This window comes from Microtus pennsylvanicus, chromosome 11, assembly GCF_037038515.1.
Source record: "Microtus pennsylvanicus isolate mMicPen1 chromosome 11, mMicPen1.hap1, whole genome shotgun sequence".
Taxonomy (NCBI): Eukaryota; Metazoa; Chordata; class Mammalia; order Rodentia; family Cricetidae; genus Microtus; species Microtus pennsylvanicus.
The window spans coordinates 91778699-91793751 of record NC_134589.1 but is presented as its reverse complement, the minus strand read 5'-3'; the positions used below and the strand labels follow the sequence as shown (position 1 = coordinate 91793751).

The following is a 15053-nucleotide window of genomic DNA, read 5'->3' as shown; positions in this document are numbered from 1 at the left end:
TGTGTTAAAATATATGCAGACTAAAAGTTAAAATTCTTAAAGTAAACCTCTGTGACTTCAAGGTGTGGCAGCACACGCCTTTAATCCCAGTGCCTAGAAGGCAGAGACGAACAGATCTCTGTGAGTTCAAGGTGTGGTAGCACACGCCTTTAATCCCAATGCCTGGGAGGCAGAGACAGGCGGATCTCTGAGAGTTCAAAGACAGCCTGGTCTACAGGGTTATTACAGGTCAAAGATATACGCTCAAAAAGCAAAAAGTTGCCGGGCGATGGTGGCGCACGCCTTTAATCCCAGCACTCGGGAGGCAGAGGCAGGTGGATCTCTGTGAGTTCGAGACCAGCCTGGTCTACAGAGCGAGTTCCAGGACAGGCTCCAAAGCTACAGAGAAACCCTGTCTCGAAAAACCAAAAAAAAAAAAAAGCAAAAAGTTAACCTAGGAATGTCACAGCTGAGATTCTTAAGCGCCTAGTGATTTAAAGGCGCAAATCAAAAGTGCTCCTGGATAGTAAAAAATTGCAGATTCACAATAGGACAGATTCAGACCACTAAACGAGTCACACTGTTGGATGAATGTACGTAGGCTTGGGAGAGAGAAGAAAAGGAATATAGAGAATAAAGTTAATGGTTTAAAAAGAAAAAAGTAAAAGTAAAGTCTTTAAAGAGACAGAATAAAGTAAAGTGATAGAGTAAAAATAAGCCGCGTAAAGATGGAAAATTCACAGAGAGTCTGGATTATGTACATTGTGTTTTCTTTAAAATTTTTGACTGTAAAGGAGCTAAGTACAGACAGACATTTCATTATATGGACTGCCCAGTGGAACCAGAACGGATATCATGAGGGTATGATTTCAGAATTTGGATCTAAGGATATGATACTTTGGAAAAGAGATTCTTCTTTTGTTTTCACAGAGGATGAGACTCTATGGATTTCTTCTATTCCGATTTGGTATGATGGACCACGTCCTCCTGAAGGGTTGCTATGAACATCTTCAGAAAATTGCTTCACTCAACTGCCAACTGAGATGACCCTGGCACACAGGTTATACCATGAAAGGCCTAATTAACGACGCCCCCATTCAGCAGGAAGCAGTTTGGAGAGAAAAAACTGCGCCCATGTTCCCAAATATGGTTTATAAATGTTCTTTTACATTTAAAGGGGGATATGATATAGACATGAATAATTTGCATTAGTATAGATTTCGCTTTATTGATAGAGATTTACGGTCAATTTTGTTATATGTATAAATGTTTCTGATGTAACTTTACTTGATAACTGTTTTGTTATATGTAATTTTGCTATGTTAAGGTTAAAGCCTTCCTTTTTTTGTTTAAACAGAAAAAGGGGAAGTGATGTGGGAGTGTCATATATCAATCTGTTGATTTCTTTGGCTAAGCAATAAAGAAACTGCTAGGCCCATTTGATAGGCCCACCCTTAGGTGGGTGGAGTAAACAGAACAGAACGCTGGGAGGAAGAGGAAGTGAGCTCAGACTCCACAGCTCTGCTCTCCGGAGCAGACGCCTCAGGAGAGACGCCATGCTACCTGCTCCAGGGAAGACGCACGCTATGAAGCTCCGACCCAGGATGGACTTAGGCTAGAATCTTCCCGGTAAGCGCACCTAGGGGCGCTACACAGATGATTAGAAATGGGCCAGAGCAGTGTTTAAATGAATACAGTGTCTGTGTAATTATTTCGGGTAAAGCTAGCTGGGCAGGCGGCCCCGCCGCCCATATTACTACACGCATGGACATTATTCGGTCAGTTGTTCACAGCATGGATGAGACTCCAGGACGCTGTACAAATGCATTAAATGATAAATACTAGAAGGTACAAGGCCCCGAGGTCCATCCCACCGCAATAAAACAAACATACCTCTCCAAACCTAAACAAAAATCAAACGCCATAAAAGTTGATCTCAAAGTACAGAACAAAATAGTGCTAGCCAGAGTCTGGGAAGTGTGGGAGAGGGGGATGGTGGAGGATGGTGAGCACTAGGGGGCCGGGGTAGCAAGTGCCATAGCAAGGTGAGGGGAACTATGGGTGACAGCAATTTACTGATTATTTCAGAATAGTGGAGAACATTTTCAATATTTCCAACACAAGAAAAGATGAACGTTTGATAGTATGGATTTGCCATTTATTCTAATCTGATGCTGCACATTTTGTATCTATAGTGAAACACCATGCTAGTCAGGCATGGTACTAGACGCCTTTAACCCCAGCAGTAGGGAGGCAGGAGTTCTAAACCAGTCTGTTTTACATAGCAAGTTCCAGAACATAGAAAGACCCTTTCTCAAAACACACAAACAGAAAAATGAAACGAAGAATGAATGAGGGAAACACCACACTGCACTCCATAAATATGTATAATTGGGGGCTGGAGAGATGGCTCAATGGTTAAGAGCACTGGCTGCTCTTCCAGAGGTCCTGAGTTCAATTCCCAGCAACCACATGGTGGCTCACAGCCATCTATAATATGAGATCTGGTACCCTCTTCTGGGGTGGAGGTATGCATGCTGGCAAAACACTGTACACAATAAATAAGTAAATCTTTAAAAAATAAATATGTATAATTATACAAGTTAAAAATAGAGGATTGAGGCCTGGAGAGAGGGCTCAGCAGTTGAGAGTCCTTGCTGCTTTTGCTGAGGATCCGGATTTGGTTCCCAGCACCCACACGCTTGTTTACAACCATCTGTAACTCCAGCTCCAGGGGATCCAACACCCTCTTCTGACTTCTACAGGCCCCAGACATGCATGTGCAACACATGTTACATACATGAAGGCAAAACACTCATACACGTAAAATAAAATTTAAAGATGGTGGTGATGGTGCTGAAGAGAGGGCTAAATGGTTAGGATCACTTGCTTGCTCTCCTAGAGGATCCAAATTCAGTTTCCAGCACTTACAGCTGGCCCACAAAGCCTGTAACTCCAGCTTCGGGGGATCTGAGACCCTGTTCTTGCCTCTCTGATAGCTACACATGAGTGGAACATACACAGAGACACTCACAAACATTTTTTAAAAAGATTTACTTATTTTTGTGTTCACTGGCACTTTGCCTGCATGTATGTCTGTGTGAAGATGCCATATCCTGTGAGCTGCCATGTGAGTGCGGGAGTTGAACCCGGGTCTTCTGGAAGAGCAGCCAGTGCTCTCAACCACTGAGCCATTGGCGTAGGAGTTTCTTCCGTTTCTGTGTTGCTTTTATTGGTTAATTAATAAATAAACTGCCTTGGCTTAGTTGATAGGGCGGAGTTTAGGCAGGCGGAGAAAACAGAACTGAATGCTGGGAGGAAGAAGGGCAGAGGGAGAGAAGCCATGGATCCTCTGCCTGAGATGGACTCCGGTTAGAATCTCTGGTAAGCGGGGCTGGAGAGATGGCTCAGAGGTTAAGAGCATTGCCTGCTCTTCCAAAGGTCCTGAGTTCAATTCCCAGCAACCACATGGTGGCTTACAACCATCTGTAATGAGGTCTGGTGCCCTCTTCTGGCCTGCAGGCATACACACAGACAGAATATTGTATACATAACAAATAAATAAATAATATTTAAAAAAAAAAAGAATCTCTGGTAAGCCACTGGCATGTGGTGATATACAGATTAATGGAGATGGGTTAAACTAATATGGAAGAGTTAGCCAATAAAAAGTTAGAGTTAATGGCCAAGCAGTGTTTTAATTAATACAGTTTCTGTGTGGTTATTTCAGGTGTAAGCTAGCTGGGTGGCCCAGGACAAACAAGGGGCCTCCCCTCCTCATACAACAAGCCATCTCTTCAGTCTCACAAACATTTTTCTTTTTTTAAAAGAGAAAATAAACCAGACAAGATGGTGCACACCTTTAATCACAGCACTCAGGAGGCAGAGACAGGAAAATCTCTGTGAGTTCAAGGTCAACCCGGTCTACAGAGAGAATTATAGGACAGCTGGGGCTACATAGTGAGGCTATGTCTCAACAAACACACAAACAACAAAACAAAAACACAAAATCAAAAAAGATTAAAAAAGAGTGGGAAATTAAATATTGAAGTAAAATATCTCCATATTTTTAAATCTTTTGATAGTCTTCGCCTTTGTGTGCATGCATGTGTGAATGTGTACACACATGTGTGTGTGTGCAAAGGAAAGAAATCCTAGGAGGCACTGAGGAAGCTACGGCCAGAGGAGCATAAATTTGAATCCAGAGTGGGATACAAAATGCATCATTGTCTCAAAAAAAAAAAAAAGCAAACAAACAAGGATAAAATCAAAGAAAATAGAGAAGAGTAAATGCTCTAAAAAAAATTTCACAAGGAGGAAGGCCATCAAAGATGAGCTTGCCGCCAGGGGGCAGCCTAAGCCGGCGGGGCTTAGCCGGTTGCCCAGGACCTTCTCTTTCCGCCAAGAAAGTCTTGTGAAGGAGCAAGTTCTTGGCTAATCCCATGAGGGGTAGGTCTCAGAAGAGCTCATGGAGCTTCCTGGGGGCCTCTGGCTAAGGGTCAGAGGCTCGGTCCTGGACGAAGTTGTGGGCGGAGGACAGGGGGCGCCCCTGAGCTCAGATGACACAAGGTCTGCTCGGGTTCACCGGTTGCTGTGTCTTATCAACAGCTTTAATGGATGCCCTGGAAGACAGTGCCAGGGCATCATAGTCCCCAAACAGCCTTTGGGCCTAAGGAGCTGCCTCTCCCCAGTGGGCGCGGGCCTAGCGCAGCAGGAAGTAAGAGGGGGTGCCAGGTGGCGGGAGAAGTGGCCATGGGCGCGTGGGGCAAGACGTTGGTGCCACTGCTGCTGGTGGTGGCGGCGGTGGCTTCACAGTCAACCCTTTTGCAGGTGGAACCAGAGAATCCCTGTGAGCTGCTCTGGGGGTACTGTTGTGGGATTGGGGGCGGCGACAGGGAGATGGGGAGGTGAAGGTGAAGTGTCTCGCATTCTCTCACTTCATTGCAGTATGGCAGGAAGCGGACGTATTGTCAGGTAAGGCGATCAGAACATGCTTCCTGCGTGGTGGGCCTACACCGGGGTGTGCCTCAACCATTCCTCTCCTTCGCCCCAGGATCCAGAACTCGTGTGTTTCTAGTAACGGCCCCTGGGGTGGGGGTGGGGACAGGTGCGCACGGATCACGTGGGAATGTCCCCGCGAATCCTTAGGACGTCCCTCCCTCCCCATGCCCTTCAGTTACAAAGTGTGAGTGTGTGTGTGGGGGTGTGTGTGTGTGTGTGAGTGAGTGGTGTGTGTGTGTGTGTGTGTGTCTGCTCAGTCTGTTCCTCCTCACAGGACCCTGTGGTCACAGGACCATCCCTTCACGTATAGTGGGTGGCGATGACGCAGAGCTCGGCCGCTGGCCATGGCAAGGGAGCCTGCGCATATGGGGTTCCCACTTATGTGGAGCGACCTTGCTCAACCGGCGCTGGGTGCTTACAGCTGCCCATTGCTTCCAAAAGTGAGTGTGGGGTCAAGCCGGGGCAGTTGAGGGCTAGGGAGTTTGGTGCCTGGGTAGGCATTTTAGTGTAGCCCCAGGAGTAGCTGTGATGGGCTAAATCCATAAGAATTTATAACATAATGCCCCAGGAGGGAACCCTTTCCCAGTTCTTCTAGAATGTTCTTTCAGGACATTCTCTGTCCCTCTTCTACCTCCGCTTTCTTCCTCAAGACCTTCCCAAATATCCCCACACTGCTTTCCATGTTTGCTCAGATCTTTTGGGGTCTGCACAAGGGTTCCCTTAGGCCCAACTGCTGTCTTTAGGACAGCTCTAAGAAATGGCAAGACCTCTTTTCTGCTCCCCAACTCCCAGTGCCCAGGAGCAAGAACTGTTTCCAGCCTGTCTGGGTTCTGTGCTTCCTATAGAAGGCTTCTGTGCCCATAAGAAGGCCTTGGCAATTACACTAAGAATGAGCAGCCTTACAGAGGCACCACAGAGAGAGGCCCAGGTGAACTCAGGTGGCCTGTCTGCTCTCTCCTTCTCTGGCAGGGATAGTGATCCCTTTGATTGGACAGTCCAGTTTGGCGAGTTGACTTCCAAGCCATCTCTCTGGAACCTACAGGCCTATTCCAACCGTTACCAGATAGAAGACATCTTCCTGAGCCCCAAGTATACGCAGTCATATCCCCATGACATCGCCCTACTGAAGCTGTCATCTCCTGTCAACTACAATAACCATATCCAGCCCATCTGCCTCCTGAACTCCACATTCAAGTTTGAGAACCGAAATGACTGTTGGGTGACTGGCTGGGGGACTATTGGAGAGGATGAAAGTGAGTCTGGGTACAGACGGGGTCGGGGTCGGGGTGCCTCCCCGTTCTTCCACACCAGCCCCTCCCTGACTCTGCTGCTGCAGTGAGCCCCTCTCCTCCACCAAGGAACATTTTCTCATTAATTTTTCTTACTTCTGCTTGCCAGGAGGACAGGAGGCAGCCCTTTCCTTCCAGACAGGGTGTAGGCTGGAGCTCAGAGGTGCCAGGAGGCCTGAAGGGGCGGGGTGGGGGGATCCCATAGGACCCACAGGGTGACTTTTGCAGTATTGTATTTATGATCTCTCTACTTCTGCAGCCACCCTCATCCATGAGTGTCAGGAAGCACGCCCCTCCATGCCTGTTCCATCCCCACCCTGATTCTGACGGTGCATGCCTTACAATTCCCAAGTCATTTCCCTCCACTCTGTACTTACCACTGAAATCCCTTTGGAGGTCCTTAGAGGACATCATCAAACCCCTGCCTGCAGTTCAACAGGAACACTCCCCCCCAAGATGCACGGATCCCATGCTGCCTTGGGGCTTACAACCCTATAGCCTGGGCATGCCCTTTGTGTCCAGAGTGACCCTGCCTGCTCCCTGAGCTGGCCCGTTTCTGCAACGTCCCCTAATGAAAATGGCAGTGATAGAGTCATCTCCTTTCCTGCATGGCATGTGCTTGGCCCTGTTACAGGCTTGGGGACCCTGGTGCAGCAAAGCGACAGCGTAACTAAAAGATTCATCTTATTATTATTATTTTTTGTGCATGGGTGTTTTGCCAGCACGTGGATGTCTCGGATCCCTGGAGCTGGAGTTATAGACAGGTGTGAGCGGCCACACAGGTGCTGCAAATTAAACCTAGGTCTTTTGGACCCGGCTCCCTATCCCAGCAGCGTAATTTTTAAAAGGGGATTTTAAATATTTTATTTAATTCATATACGTGTGAGTGCATCTGAGTGTATGTGCAGATGTGTACAAGATGCCCACAGAGGACAGATGAGGGTGTGGAACCCCCAGGACTGGAGTTACAGGTGTTTCTGAGCCTCTTAGCAATGCTGGGGTCCCCACTTGTGTCCTCATTACTGAGAAAGTGCTCTCAACCACTGAGCCATCCCTCCAGGCAGCTTTAAAGGGATCACATCTATTTGTTTTGTTTTTAAAACATTTATTTTTTTTAAAGGGCCATTGCCAGGTGGTGGTGGTGTCTGCCTTTAACCCCAGCACTCAGGAGGCAGAGGCAGGCAGGTCTCTGTATGAGGCCAGCCTTGTCTACAAAGAGAGTTCCAGGCCAGCCAGGGCTACACAGAAAAACCTTGTCTTGAAAAACAAAGCAAAAATATTTATTTTACTTGTTAAGTGTTTATGTGCTTGAGTGTATCTATGAATACCATATACATGCAATACCTGCAGAGACCAGAAGAGGGTTTTGGCTCCTCAGGAACTGGAGTTACATGTGGTTGTGAGCTGCTTGTGGGTGCTGGGAACTGAAACCAAGTCCTCTGCAACAGCTGTCAGCGCTCTTAACAGCTGAGCCTTCTCTCCAGCCTTGGTTGTTTCATATGTGATGGGGGTGGGGCAAATTCACACAGTGGCTCATATGTGAAAGCCAGGGACAACTTCCGAGAGTTGTGGGTCTTGCAGATCAAAACCAGACTTGATGGCAAGGGCCTTTACCCACTGAACCATTTCATCTGGGCAATAGTGTATTTTTATGTCCACTTTATAGCTGAGGTAATCGTGGGTATCATGGAGAGTGTCCAAGGCCCCAGAACTAGGAGGTTCAATGGGGATTGGCAGGGAGAATAGAGAACCCGACGCTGAGTCTGCCTGTGAGGCAGGAGTGGGTTGTGAGCCCAGGAGCCCACCCAGGTCCATTTCGCTGCCCTTTGCAGAGCAGGTGGTCATGGTGATGGGTGGCAGCCTGGGGGGTGTTTGTCTCCTTGAGCCTTGGCTTCTCTCTTCTCAGTACACAGACACAGGCAGCAGGCCCTTCTGGTGTGGATATAGGCTCTGTTCCCCCTGCAGCTGGGACATGCTGAACAAGACATTTGGCTGAACCATGCCTCAGTTTCCTCTTCTGTGGAATAGAATAACGGAAGCTCTGGCTTCTGAGAGCACGCTGGAGATCTGAGCTCTCAGAGAGCTCCCAGCAGACAGGAGACACCCTCTGCAGCTATTGCCACCCTTGCCACTGAGTCAGACAGTGCTAGGAGCCTAGACTCGGGGATCCAACATCTGGGAGTCCTCATCGGCTCCGACAGTTCACTAGTGCCTTTTGGTAAGGGGGCTCTTCCCCAGAACTGTTTTTAAAATAATGTATCCTGATGCTGTTATATCCTGGAGGTGTTTTAGGCTCTTGGCTCAGGCCTAAGAAAAGCTTAGAAGGAAAGAGCATCACAGAGCTGCTACCCCTGGTCCAGTACCTGGATGTCTTACAGGATTTGGCTGCTGTATCCACTGATTTCTTCAGCATCACAGCCCATTTTGGTTACATGCGCAGGCAGGGACTTACATTCTCCACCCAGTCTGGAGATGGCATTAACAGTGGCTCCATCCATCAAGTCCTGTGATGCCAATTACCCACGCTGTTAGTGTGGGGCTGCAGCTGGGGACCATTGATGTCTCAGGCACAGCAGGTGCCCCAGGACACCCCTGTTTCCACACCCTATGCCATTCCTGCCAGGAGAAGGGGATCCAGGGGCCATTTCTCTGTCTGTCCCTCCACAGGTCTGCCAACTCCCTACACTCTCCAGGAAGTGCAAGTAGCCATCTTCAACAACAGCATGTGCAACCACATGTTCCAGAAGACAGACTTCCGAATAAACATCTGGGGGGACATGGTTTGCGCTGGCAATCCTGCTGGTGGCAAGGACGCCTGCTTTGTGAGTATCACCGCACCCCACCATGGCTTCTGGGCCCAGTACCTACCATTCCTAGCTCCATCTTCCGTCCAGCTGAGTTTCACAAGGTACCTCATTCACTCTCAGGCCAACCCTGGGAAATAGACTGTGGCCCCATTTTGCAGATGAAGAAGCTGAGGCTGTCAGGGCAGGGAGTCAGATCCTTACCTAATCTGCCAGTTCCACAGCACTCCCTCTCCCTTGGCCTCCCTCCTAGTCCCACTTGTCACCCCCCAGGCCAGGCTTACCTGTGCTACTCCTCAGGGTGACTCAGGAGGACCCTTGGTGTGCGACCAGGATACGGTGTGGTATCAGGTTGGAGTTGTGAGCTGGGGTATAGGCTGTGGGCGGCCCAACCGGCCTGGAGTCTACACCAACATCAGTCATCATTACAACTGGATCCGGTTGACCATGATCCGCAATGGGATGCTCAGGCCTGACCCAGCCCCCCTGCTGTTGTTTCTCACTCTGTTCTGGGTCCCCTCTCTGCTGAGGCCTGCCTGAGCCCACCTGTGAAAATACTGTCATCTTTTGTATCATGTTTGCTAATAAACATGCTTATATTTTCATAGTTTTCCTTCTAGTTGGATGGCTTCCCATATAAGCACCTCCTTTCTCCCAGTTCAAGCCCTGTATCTAATCCCCGAAATCTTGGCCCATCCACATCAAGTTCGGCTTTAAGCAGTAACATCCATTTAGTGCAATTACAAAAACTACAATTTGTGGCTGGGCATGGAAGCACTCACCTGTAATCCAGAACATGGGAGACGGAGGCAGGAGGATCAGGAGCCTTCTGCAAAGAGCAGCATCCAGGACAGCGAGTCCAGCTTGATTAAGGTCCCTGCTCCCAGTGGCACAGGCTGGGTTTTCCTAGTATGCCCAGTGGGAGCTCTGCTGCTAACGGCACAGGCTGGGTTTCCCAGTATGCCCAGTATGCCCAGTGGGAGTTCTGCTGCTGCTGAGCCTTTCTGTTTTCTTTTTGAGACATGCTCTGGGGTCCTCTGGTCTTCCCCATCCTGATCCAGGAGTCAGTGCATCCGCAACCCTCATCTTTTGTTGATATGGGACCAGTGTGTAGCGTGCCTGGCACTGCACCAACCACAGAACACACCCAGGCTCCTCGGGAGCTGTTCTGATCACACCCCACAGCACTGGAACTGAGACTCTGGGGTACTGGATGTGACCAAACCCCAGAGGGGCAAAACCAGGGACTTCCACCTTCTGTTCTGTATTGCCGTGTCCAAGGACCCCCAGGAGATGGAAGGAAGGGGACAAGGTGGACATGAACTGAAGTCTTCAGGACATTTGTTCTGGGAGGGGTCGTGGTTAGGCAAACCTCACTCTGCCCCATCAACTGTGTTTCAACCAGGAAAAGCCAAAGTCCCTGCTATGTGACCACATAGGGTAGGCACCTACATGTCCATCACTGTCCATTAGGGAGCAGTCATGGGCCTAGATCTTTGGTTCAGAGGCAGCCAGAAGGAGGGAGGGAGGCTTGCCAACATTGATGTGGTGCAGGAGAGCTACAGGACACTCTGACTCCTGTGGTGTTTCTGCTTCCTCATAGATCTCCGTTGTTTGGCCATCTTCCATTTGGTCTCTGGGCTAAGAGTCAAGGGAAGCATTATGCCTGAGGGCTTGCAGCTCCCTAGAACCCCAAATGCACAGCTGAACCTGAAATTTTCCTTGGCGATGATGTGGATGAGACGGCTTTTGCCTTTACTTATTTCCATCCACTAGTAATTTCCAGAGGACAGAGGCCATCTAGGAGAAGAGGCTCAAGGGAATGTGTCAAAGTCAAAAGGCGGTTCACAGCTACCAAGTGCCCCCTACGTGTGTGGTCAGGGGCCAATGACACCCGCTGAAACCCTGAGACGGGCAGCCGCCAAGAAGTAGCTTTTCTAGCTAGGGAAGCCCATGGGAAGCAGAGAGCTGGAGCCGAGGGGTGGGGCTGAGAGCGTGGGCCCCACGATGGAGAAAGCTGTGGCTTGGACAAGAGCAGATGTCCCAGGGCGTCTCAGTGGTGTAAGAGTTGGTGATGAGTTGGGGGTGGGTTAACTAGATCCCTTAACTAGAACAGGACTTAGTAACTTTCTTCCTTTTGGCTCTTTGTCACTGGAGAGGTTTTTAGAAGAGATCTATTTATTCTTTAAATTTTAGTCATGTGTATGCATGTGTTTCTGTGTGGGGCTATGTACATGGGAGAACACTTGCATGCAGAGGCTGGAAGAGGGTGTTGGATCTCCAGGGCCTGAAGCTAAAGGCAGCTGAAGGTACCACCATCTGATCTAAGTGCTGGGACCAAACTTTTGGCCGGAAGAGCAACAGTGCTCTTAACCACTGAACTGTCTCTCCAGTCTCTTACTGGGAAAATTTTATGTGACCCCAGTATGTGAGTATATAAAATAGGTGTACCAATTTACTAATAATCGATCACAAAGAACTTTTTAAAAACAATTCTTTGGAATATGCAAGTTTTACCATTTAAAAAATATTTATTGGTTGTGTATATGAGTGTGAGCTGGGGAGGTAGAAGAGGGTGTCAACTCTTCCACAGCTGGGGTCACAGGCTATCGTGACCTACTGATGAGGGGGTGGGGACCAAACTCTGAGCCTCTGGAGGAGCAACAAAAATTCTTAACCACTGAACCGTCTCCCCAGCCCCCACAACCGTCTTTTCCTGAATACAAACCTGTATGCTAATAAGATGCCATTAGTCTACAATCCAAAGGCATAACAATCTGATACTTAACATGCTGAAGAGTGATATGGGAAAGAGTTAAGTCTTTGTTTCCTGTAATTAAACTATTATGTTTCCGTAAGACCAGAAAACTTTGTATGAACAGTAAAAATCAAAACAATGCAATTATTAAGACAATAGTCTTGAATCTTAGCCCAGACCCTTCAGGCAGCATTGGCCTTGTGTGGTACGGCGGTATGTGGTATATGCAAGGCACGGTGGACACTGTATGTTTAGAACCAAGGCTTCGGTGAGGTCCCAGGACACATGATGGACAAGTCCCATCAGAACACCTCAGCTTCCTTATGCCTTTGATGCTTTAGTCATCAGACCTCCAGAAATTGCTTACCGTTACCGCCCCCCACTCTTCTATTCTGTTATGCCACGGGGCACCAGGAGAAGGGCGGCTGGAGGGACTTTTCTTGAGGATTAGAGACCCAGTGGGTTGCATGGCTGGGTTGGGGTGTAAACTGGATAGAAAGGAAAATGTCAGAACCCCAAAGCATGTTCACAACCCAGCACCTCCTCCCTCCTGGCTGCTGGGGCAGTGTCCCCATAACTCCTCTTGTTATTGTGCTTCAACACCAAGTACCCAGAAAACATGGGCACACTCTCTCACATTCCAGAGTGAAGGTGGGCTTGCCCCGCCTCTTACAATCCAGCTTTTTATTTTGAAGCAGCCAGAGGATGACTTGCAAGAGTCAGTTCTTTCCTTCCAACATGTGGGTCCCAGGGATCGAACTCAGTTTGGCGGGCTTGGCGGCAAGCACCACTATCCACCGAGCCATCTCACTGACCCACATATGGATTTTTAATCGTGCTAATAAAGAAGGAATACATGTGATTGGCACCTTGGTTTTCTAATCAAGTGCTGAGTTTTCTGGGTTAGAGTGTAGCAGAAACGTTCAGCACAGAGAGAGAGGACTTGGCGGGAGTATTGATGAAGGTTGCTACCTATCTCAGTAAGGAGAAATGTCGTCTCCCAGTCCTGGTTGCTTCTCAGTGTCTTCCCCCAGCAGCGTAGACTCAGGTCCATATACAAAGACAGCCTGTGTTCCTCCCTGTACAGATATGCCACTTGGCTTCTGATCCTTCTTCCCCTCCCATCGGTCTCCTCTGGTTCCTGCGGTTCCAGGGATCAGCTGGGGATATACGGAGGAGCCAGCTTCCTCCTTGGCCCCAGAAATCACCCTCTGGACAGAATGTCCCAAGACCAGACCAGGATCTAGCTTCCAAGTGAGAACAGAAGCTTCCTGTAGCTGACCAGCATGGCCCTGTGGGTGTGGCTCTGAGAGGGTCGTAGATGGAGACGCACTCATCCAGAGTGTTCAGAGGGGTCTTTCCTAGTCCTCTATCATGAGAGGTGGGATACCAGGGCCAGGTGTTAAAACCACCTTCTGCCACACAAGGACTCAGCAGCCTAGGGTCCACCTCTGTTGGAGGAGAAGGCCGCATTGTTCCAGTTCCTGGCACAATGCAGACTGGGCTGTGCCCAGGGCAGTTGATAAATGCCCAGGAAATCCCCCTTTGGGGAGTCCTGATCCTGAGGTACAAAAGGCCTGTGTTGAGCATTCCTTAGTGTAGGCTCAGGGCCAGCTCTGTAGCTGAGGGGATACGAAGACACTCTGGGGTTGGACCCCCCACCTGCGTATGTGAGGACTGCACCTGTCCAATGTGGGTGTAGCTGGGCGAGTGTGTATTTTCACACATAGATGTGGGAAAGTGTGACAGCCATTACCACATACCAACAATATGAAACTGTTCTTTACTTGTGTAACTGGGCAGATCCCACAATCCCCTTTGGCCTGGCTAGCCACTGTCTGTTCCTTCCACCCCACCCTCCACTCAAGGGGTACTTCCTTGAATCTCAGCCAGCCAGACCCTCCTTTTGGCACCTGAAGTGACAGCAAACCCACAGAAATGCTCCCGGGCTGGGCTGGGACAGAACACAAGCCCCCTTTGTGCTCCTTCCAGGCCCCTGGCTCCAAGAGCAGGTCTGCCGAGAGCTTAGGCCCTTTGGCCTCCTCCACTTCCCCAAAGATCCTGCGGGAGCATCAGCAGGGGACCTGCTGCCCTGTCTGCAGCCAAGCTTCCATTGTGTCTGCAGAGAAGAGATGTAAGGAGGGCTGGGAGGGCAGGTGAGGTGGGCTCTCACCTCTGCAACATCCATGGATGGAGTTGCGCTACAAGCCTCCCTAGGGAGCCAGTGCAGTACTTGAAACAGCGCAGGTGTCCTGCTAAGAGAGCTTTTCCCAGCCCCGTCAAAGATGTCAAAGACAGCTGCTGTGCAGAGCCCCTTGCCCTCTACTTTGTCCAGCCAATCAGGGACGGGGCTGTAACTGCTCCAGGGTAAGGAGTAAGTGTGGACAGGGTCAGAACTCCGTGTGAAGGACCAGGCAACACAACTCTGTGCTTCGGGAGCCATCAGCAGCTGCAGACAGCAGACAAATGCCCTGACTCTTGACCTTGGCGACAGGGAAGGCATCAGGATTGCAGAAAAATCTCAGCACTGGGGAGGCAGAAGCAGATAGATCTCTGTGACTATGAGGCCAGCCTGGTCTATATAGTGAGTTCTAGGCCAGCCAGGGATACATAGTAATACCCTGTCTTCAAAAAAGGAAAGATTTTTCCAGGACAGGCTCCAAAGCCACAGAGAAACCCTGTCTCGAAAAACCAAAAAAAAAAAAAAAAAAAAAAAAAAAGGAAAGATTTGCCGGGCGGTGGTGGCGCACGCCTTTAATCCCAGCACTTGGAAGGCAGAGGCAGGCGGATCTCTGTGAGTTCGAGGCCAGCCTGGTCTACAAGAGCTAGTTCCGGGACAGGAACCAAAAGCTACAGAGAAACCCTGTCTCGAAAAATCAAAAAAAAAAAAAAAAAGGAAAGATTTATTTTTAATTATGTATGTCCATGTCCACTCAGGGGGACAATGAACACACAATGTTCGTGTGAGTACAGTGTCCTTGGAGACCAGAAGAGGCACCCAATCTCCTGCAGCTAGAGTTGTCAGTGGTGTGGGCCACCTGATGTGGCTGCTAGGGACAGAATCCAGGTCCTCTGGAAGAGCTGTCCATGTTCTTCTGTTAGACAGTGTTTCTCTGTGTAGCTCTGACTGTCCTGGAACTCGCTCTGTAGACCAGGAACTCAGAGATTCGTCTGCCTCTGCCTCCCGAGTGCTGAGATTAAAGGTGTGCGCCGCCACCGCCC

At 49.2% G+C, this 15053-nt stretch overlaps 1 protein-coding gene across 1 annotated transcript; it reads left to right on the top strand.

The window, feature by feature from the left end:
- Positions 1–4731: 4731 nt before the first annotated feature.
- Positions 4732–9627, top strand: Prss21 (serine protease 21). Its single transcript, XM_075941688.1, has 6 exons — positions 4732–4828; positions 4927–4953; positions 5255–5420; positions 5950–6233; positions 8937–9091; positions 9374–9627. Exons 1-6 carry the CDS (start codon positions 4732–4734, stop codon positions 9611–9613), a joined length of 969 nt encoding a protein of 322 aa, XP_075797803.1. The 3' UTR covers positions 9614–9627.
- Positions 9628–15053: the final 5426 nt, after the last annotated feature.

What these genes read in the sequence shown, in the direction of transcription:
- Prss21 (XM_075941688.1), top strand. Translation starts at nt 4,732, where the DNA reads ATGGGCGCGTGGGGCAAGACGTTGGTGCCACTGCTGCTGGTGGTGGCG. An exon ending in GACTATTGGAGAGGATGAAA is followed by an intron (nt 6,234 to 8,936) that starts GTGAGTCTGGGT and finishes GTCCCTCCACAG; the next exon opens with GTCTGCCAACTCCCTACACT. An exon ending in GTGGCAAGGACGCCTGCTTT is followed by an intron (nt 9,092 to 9,373) that starts GTGAGTATCACC and finishes GCTACTCCTCAG; the next exon opens with GGTGACTCAGGAGGACCCTT.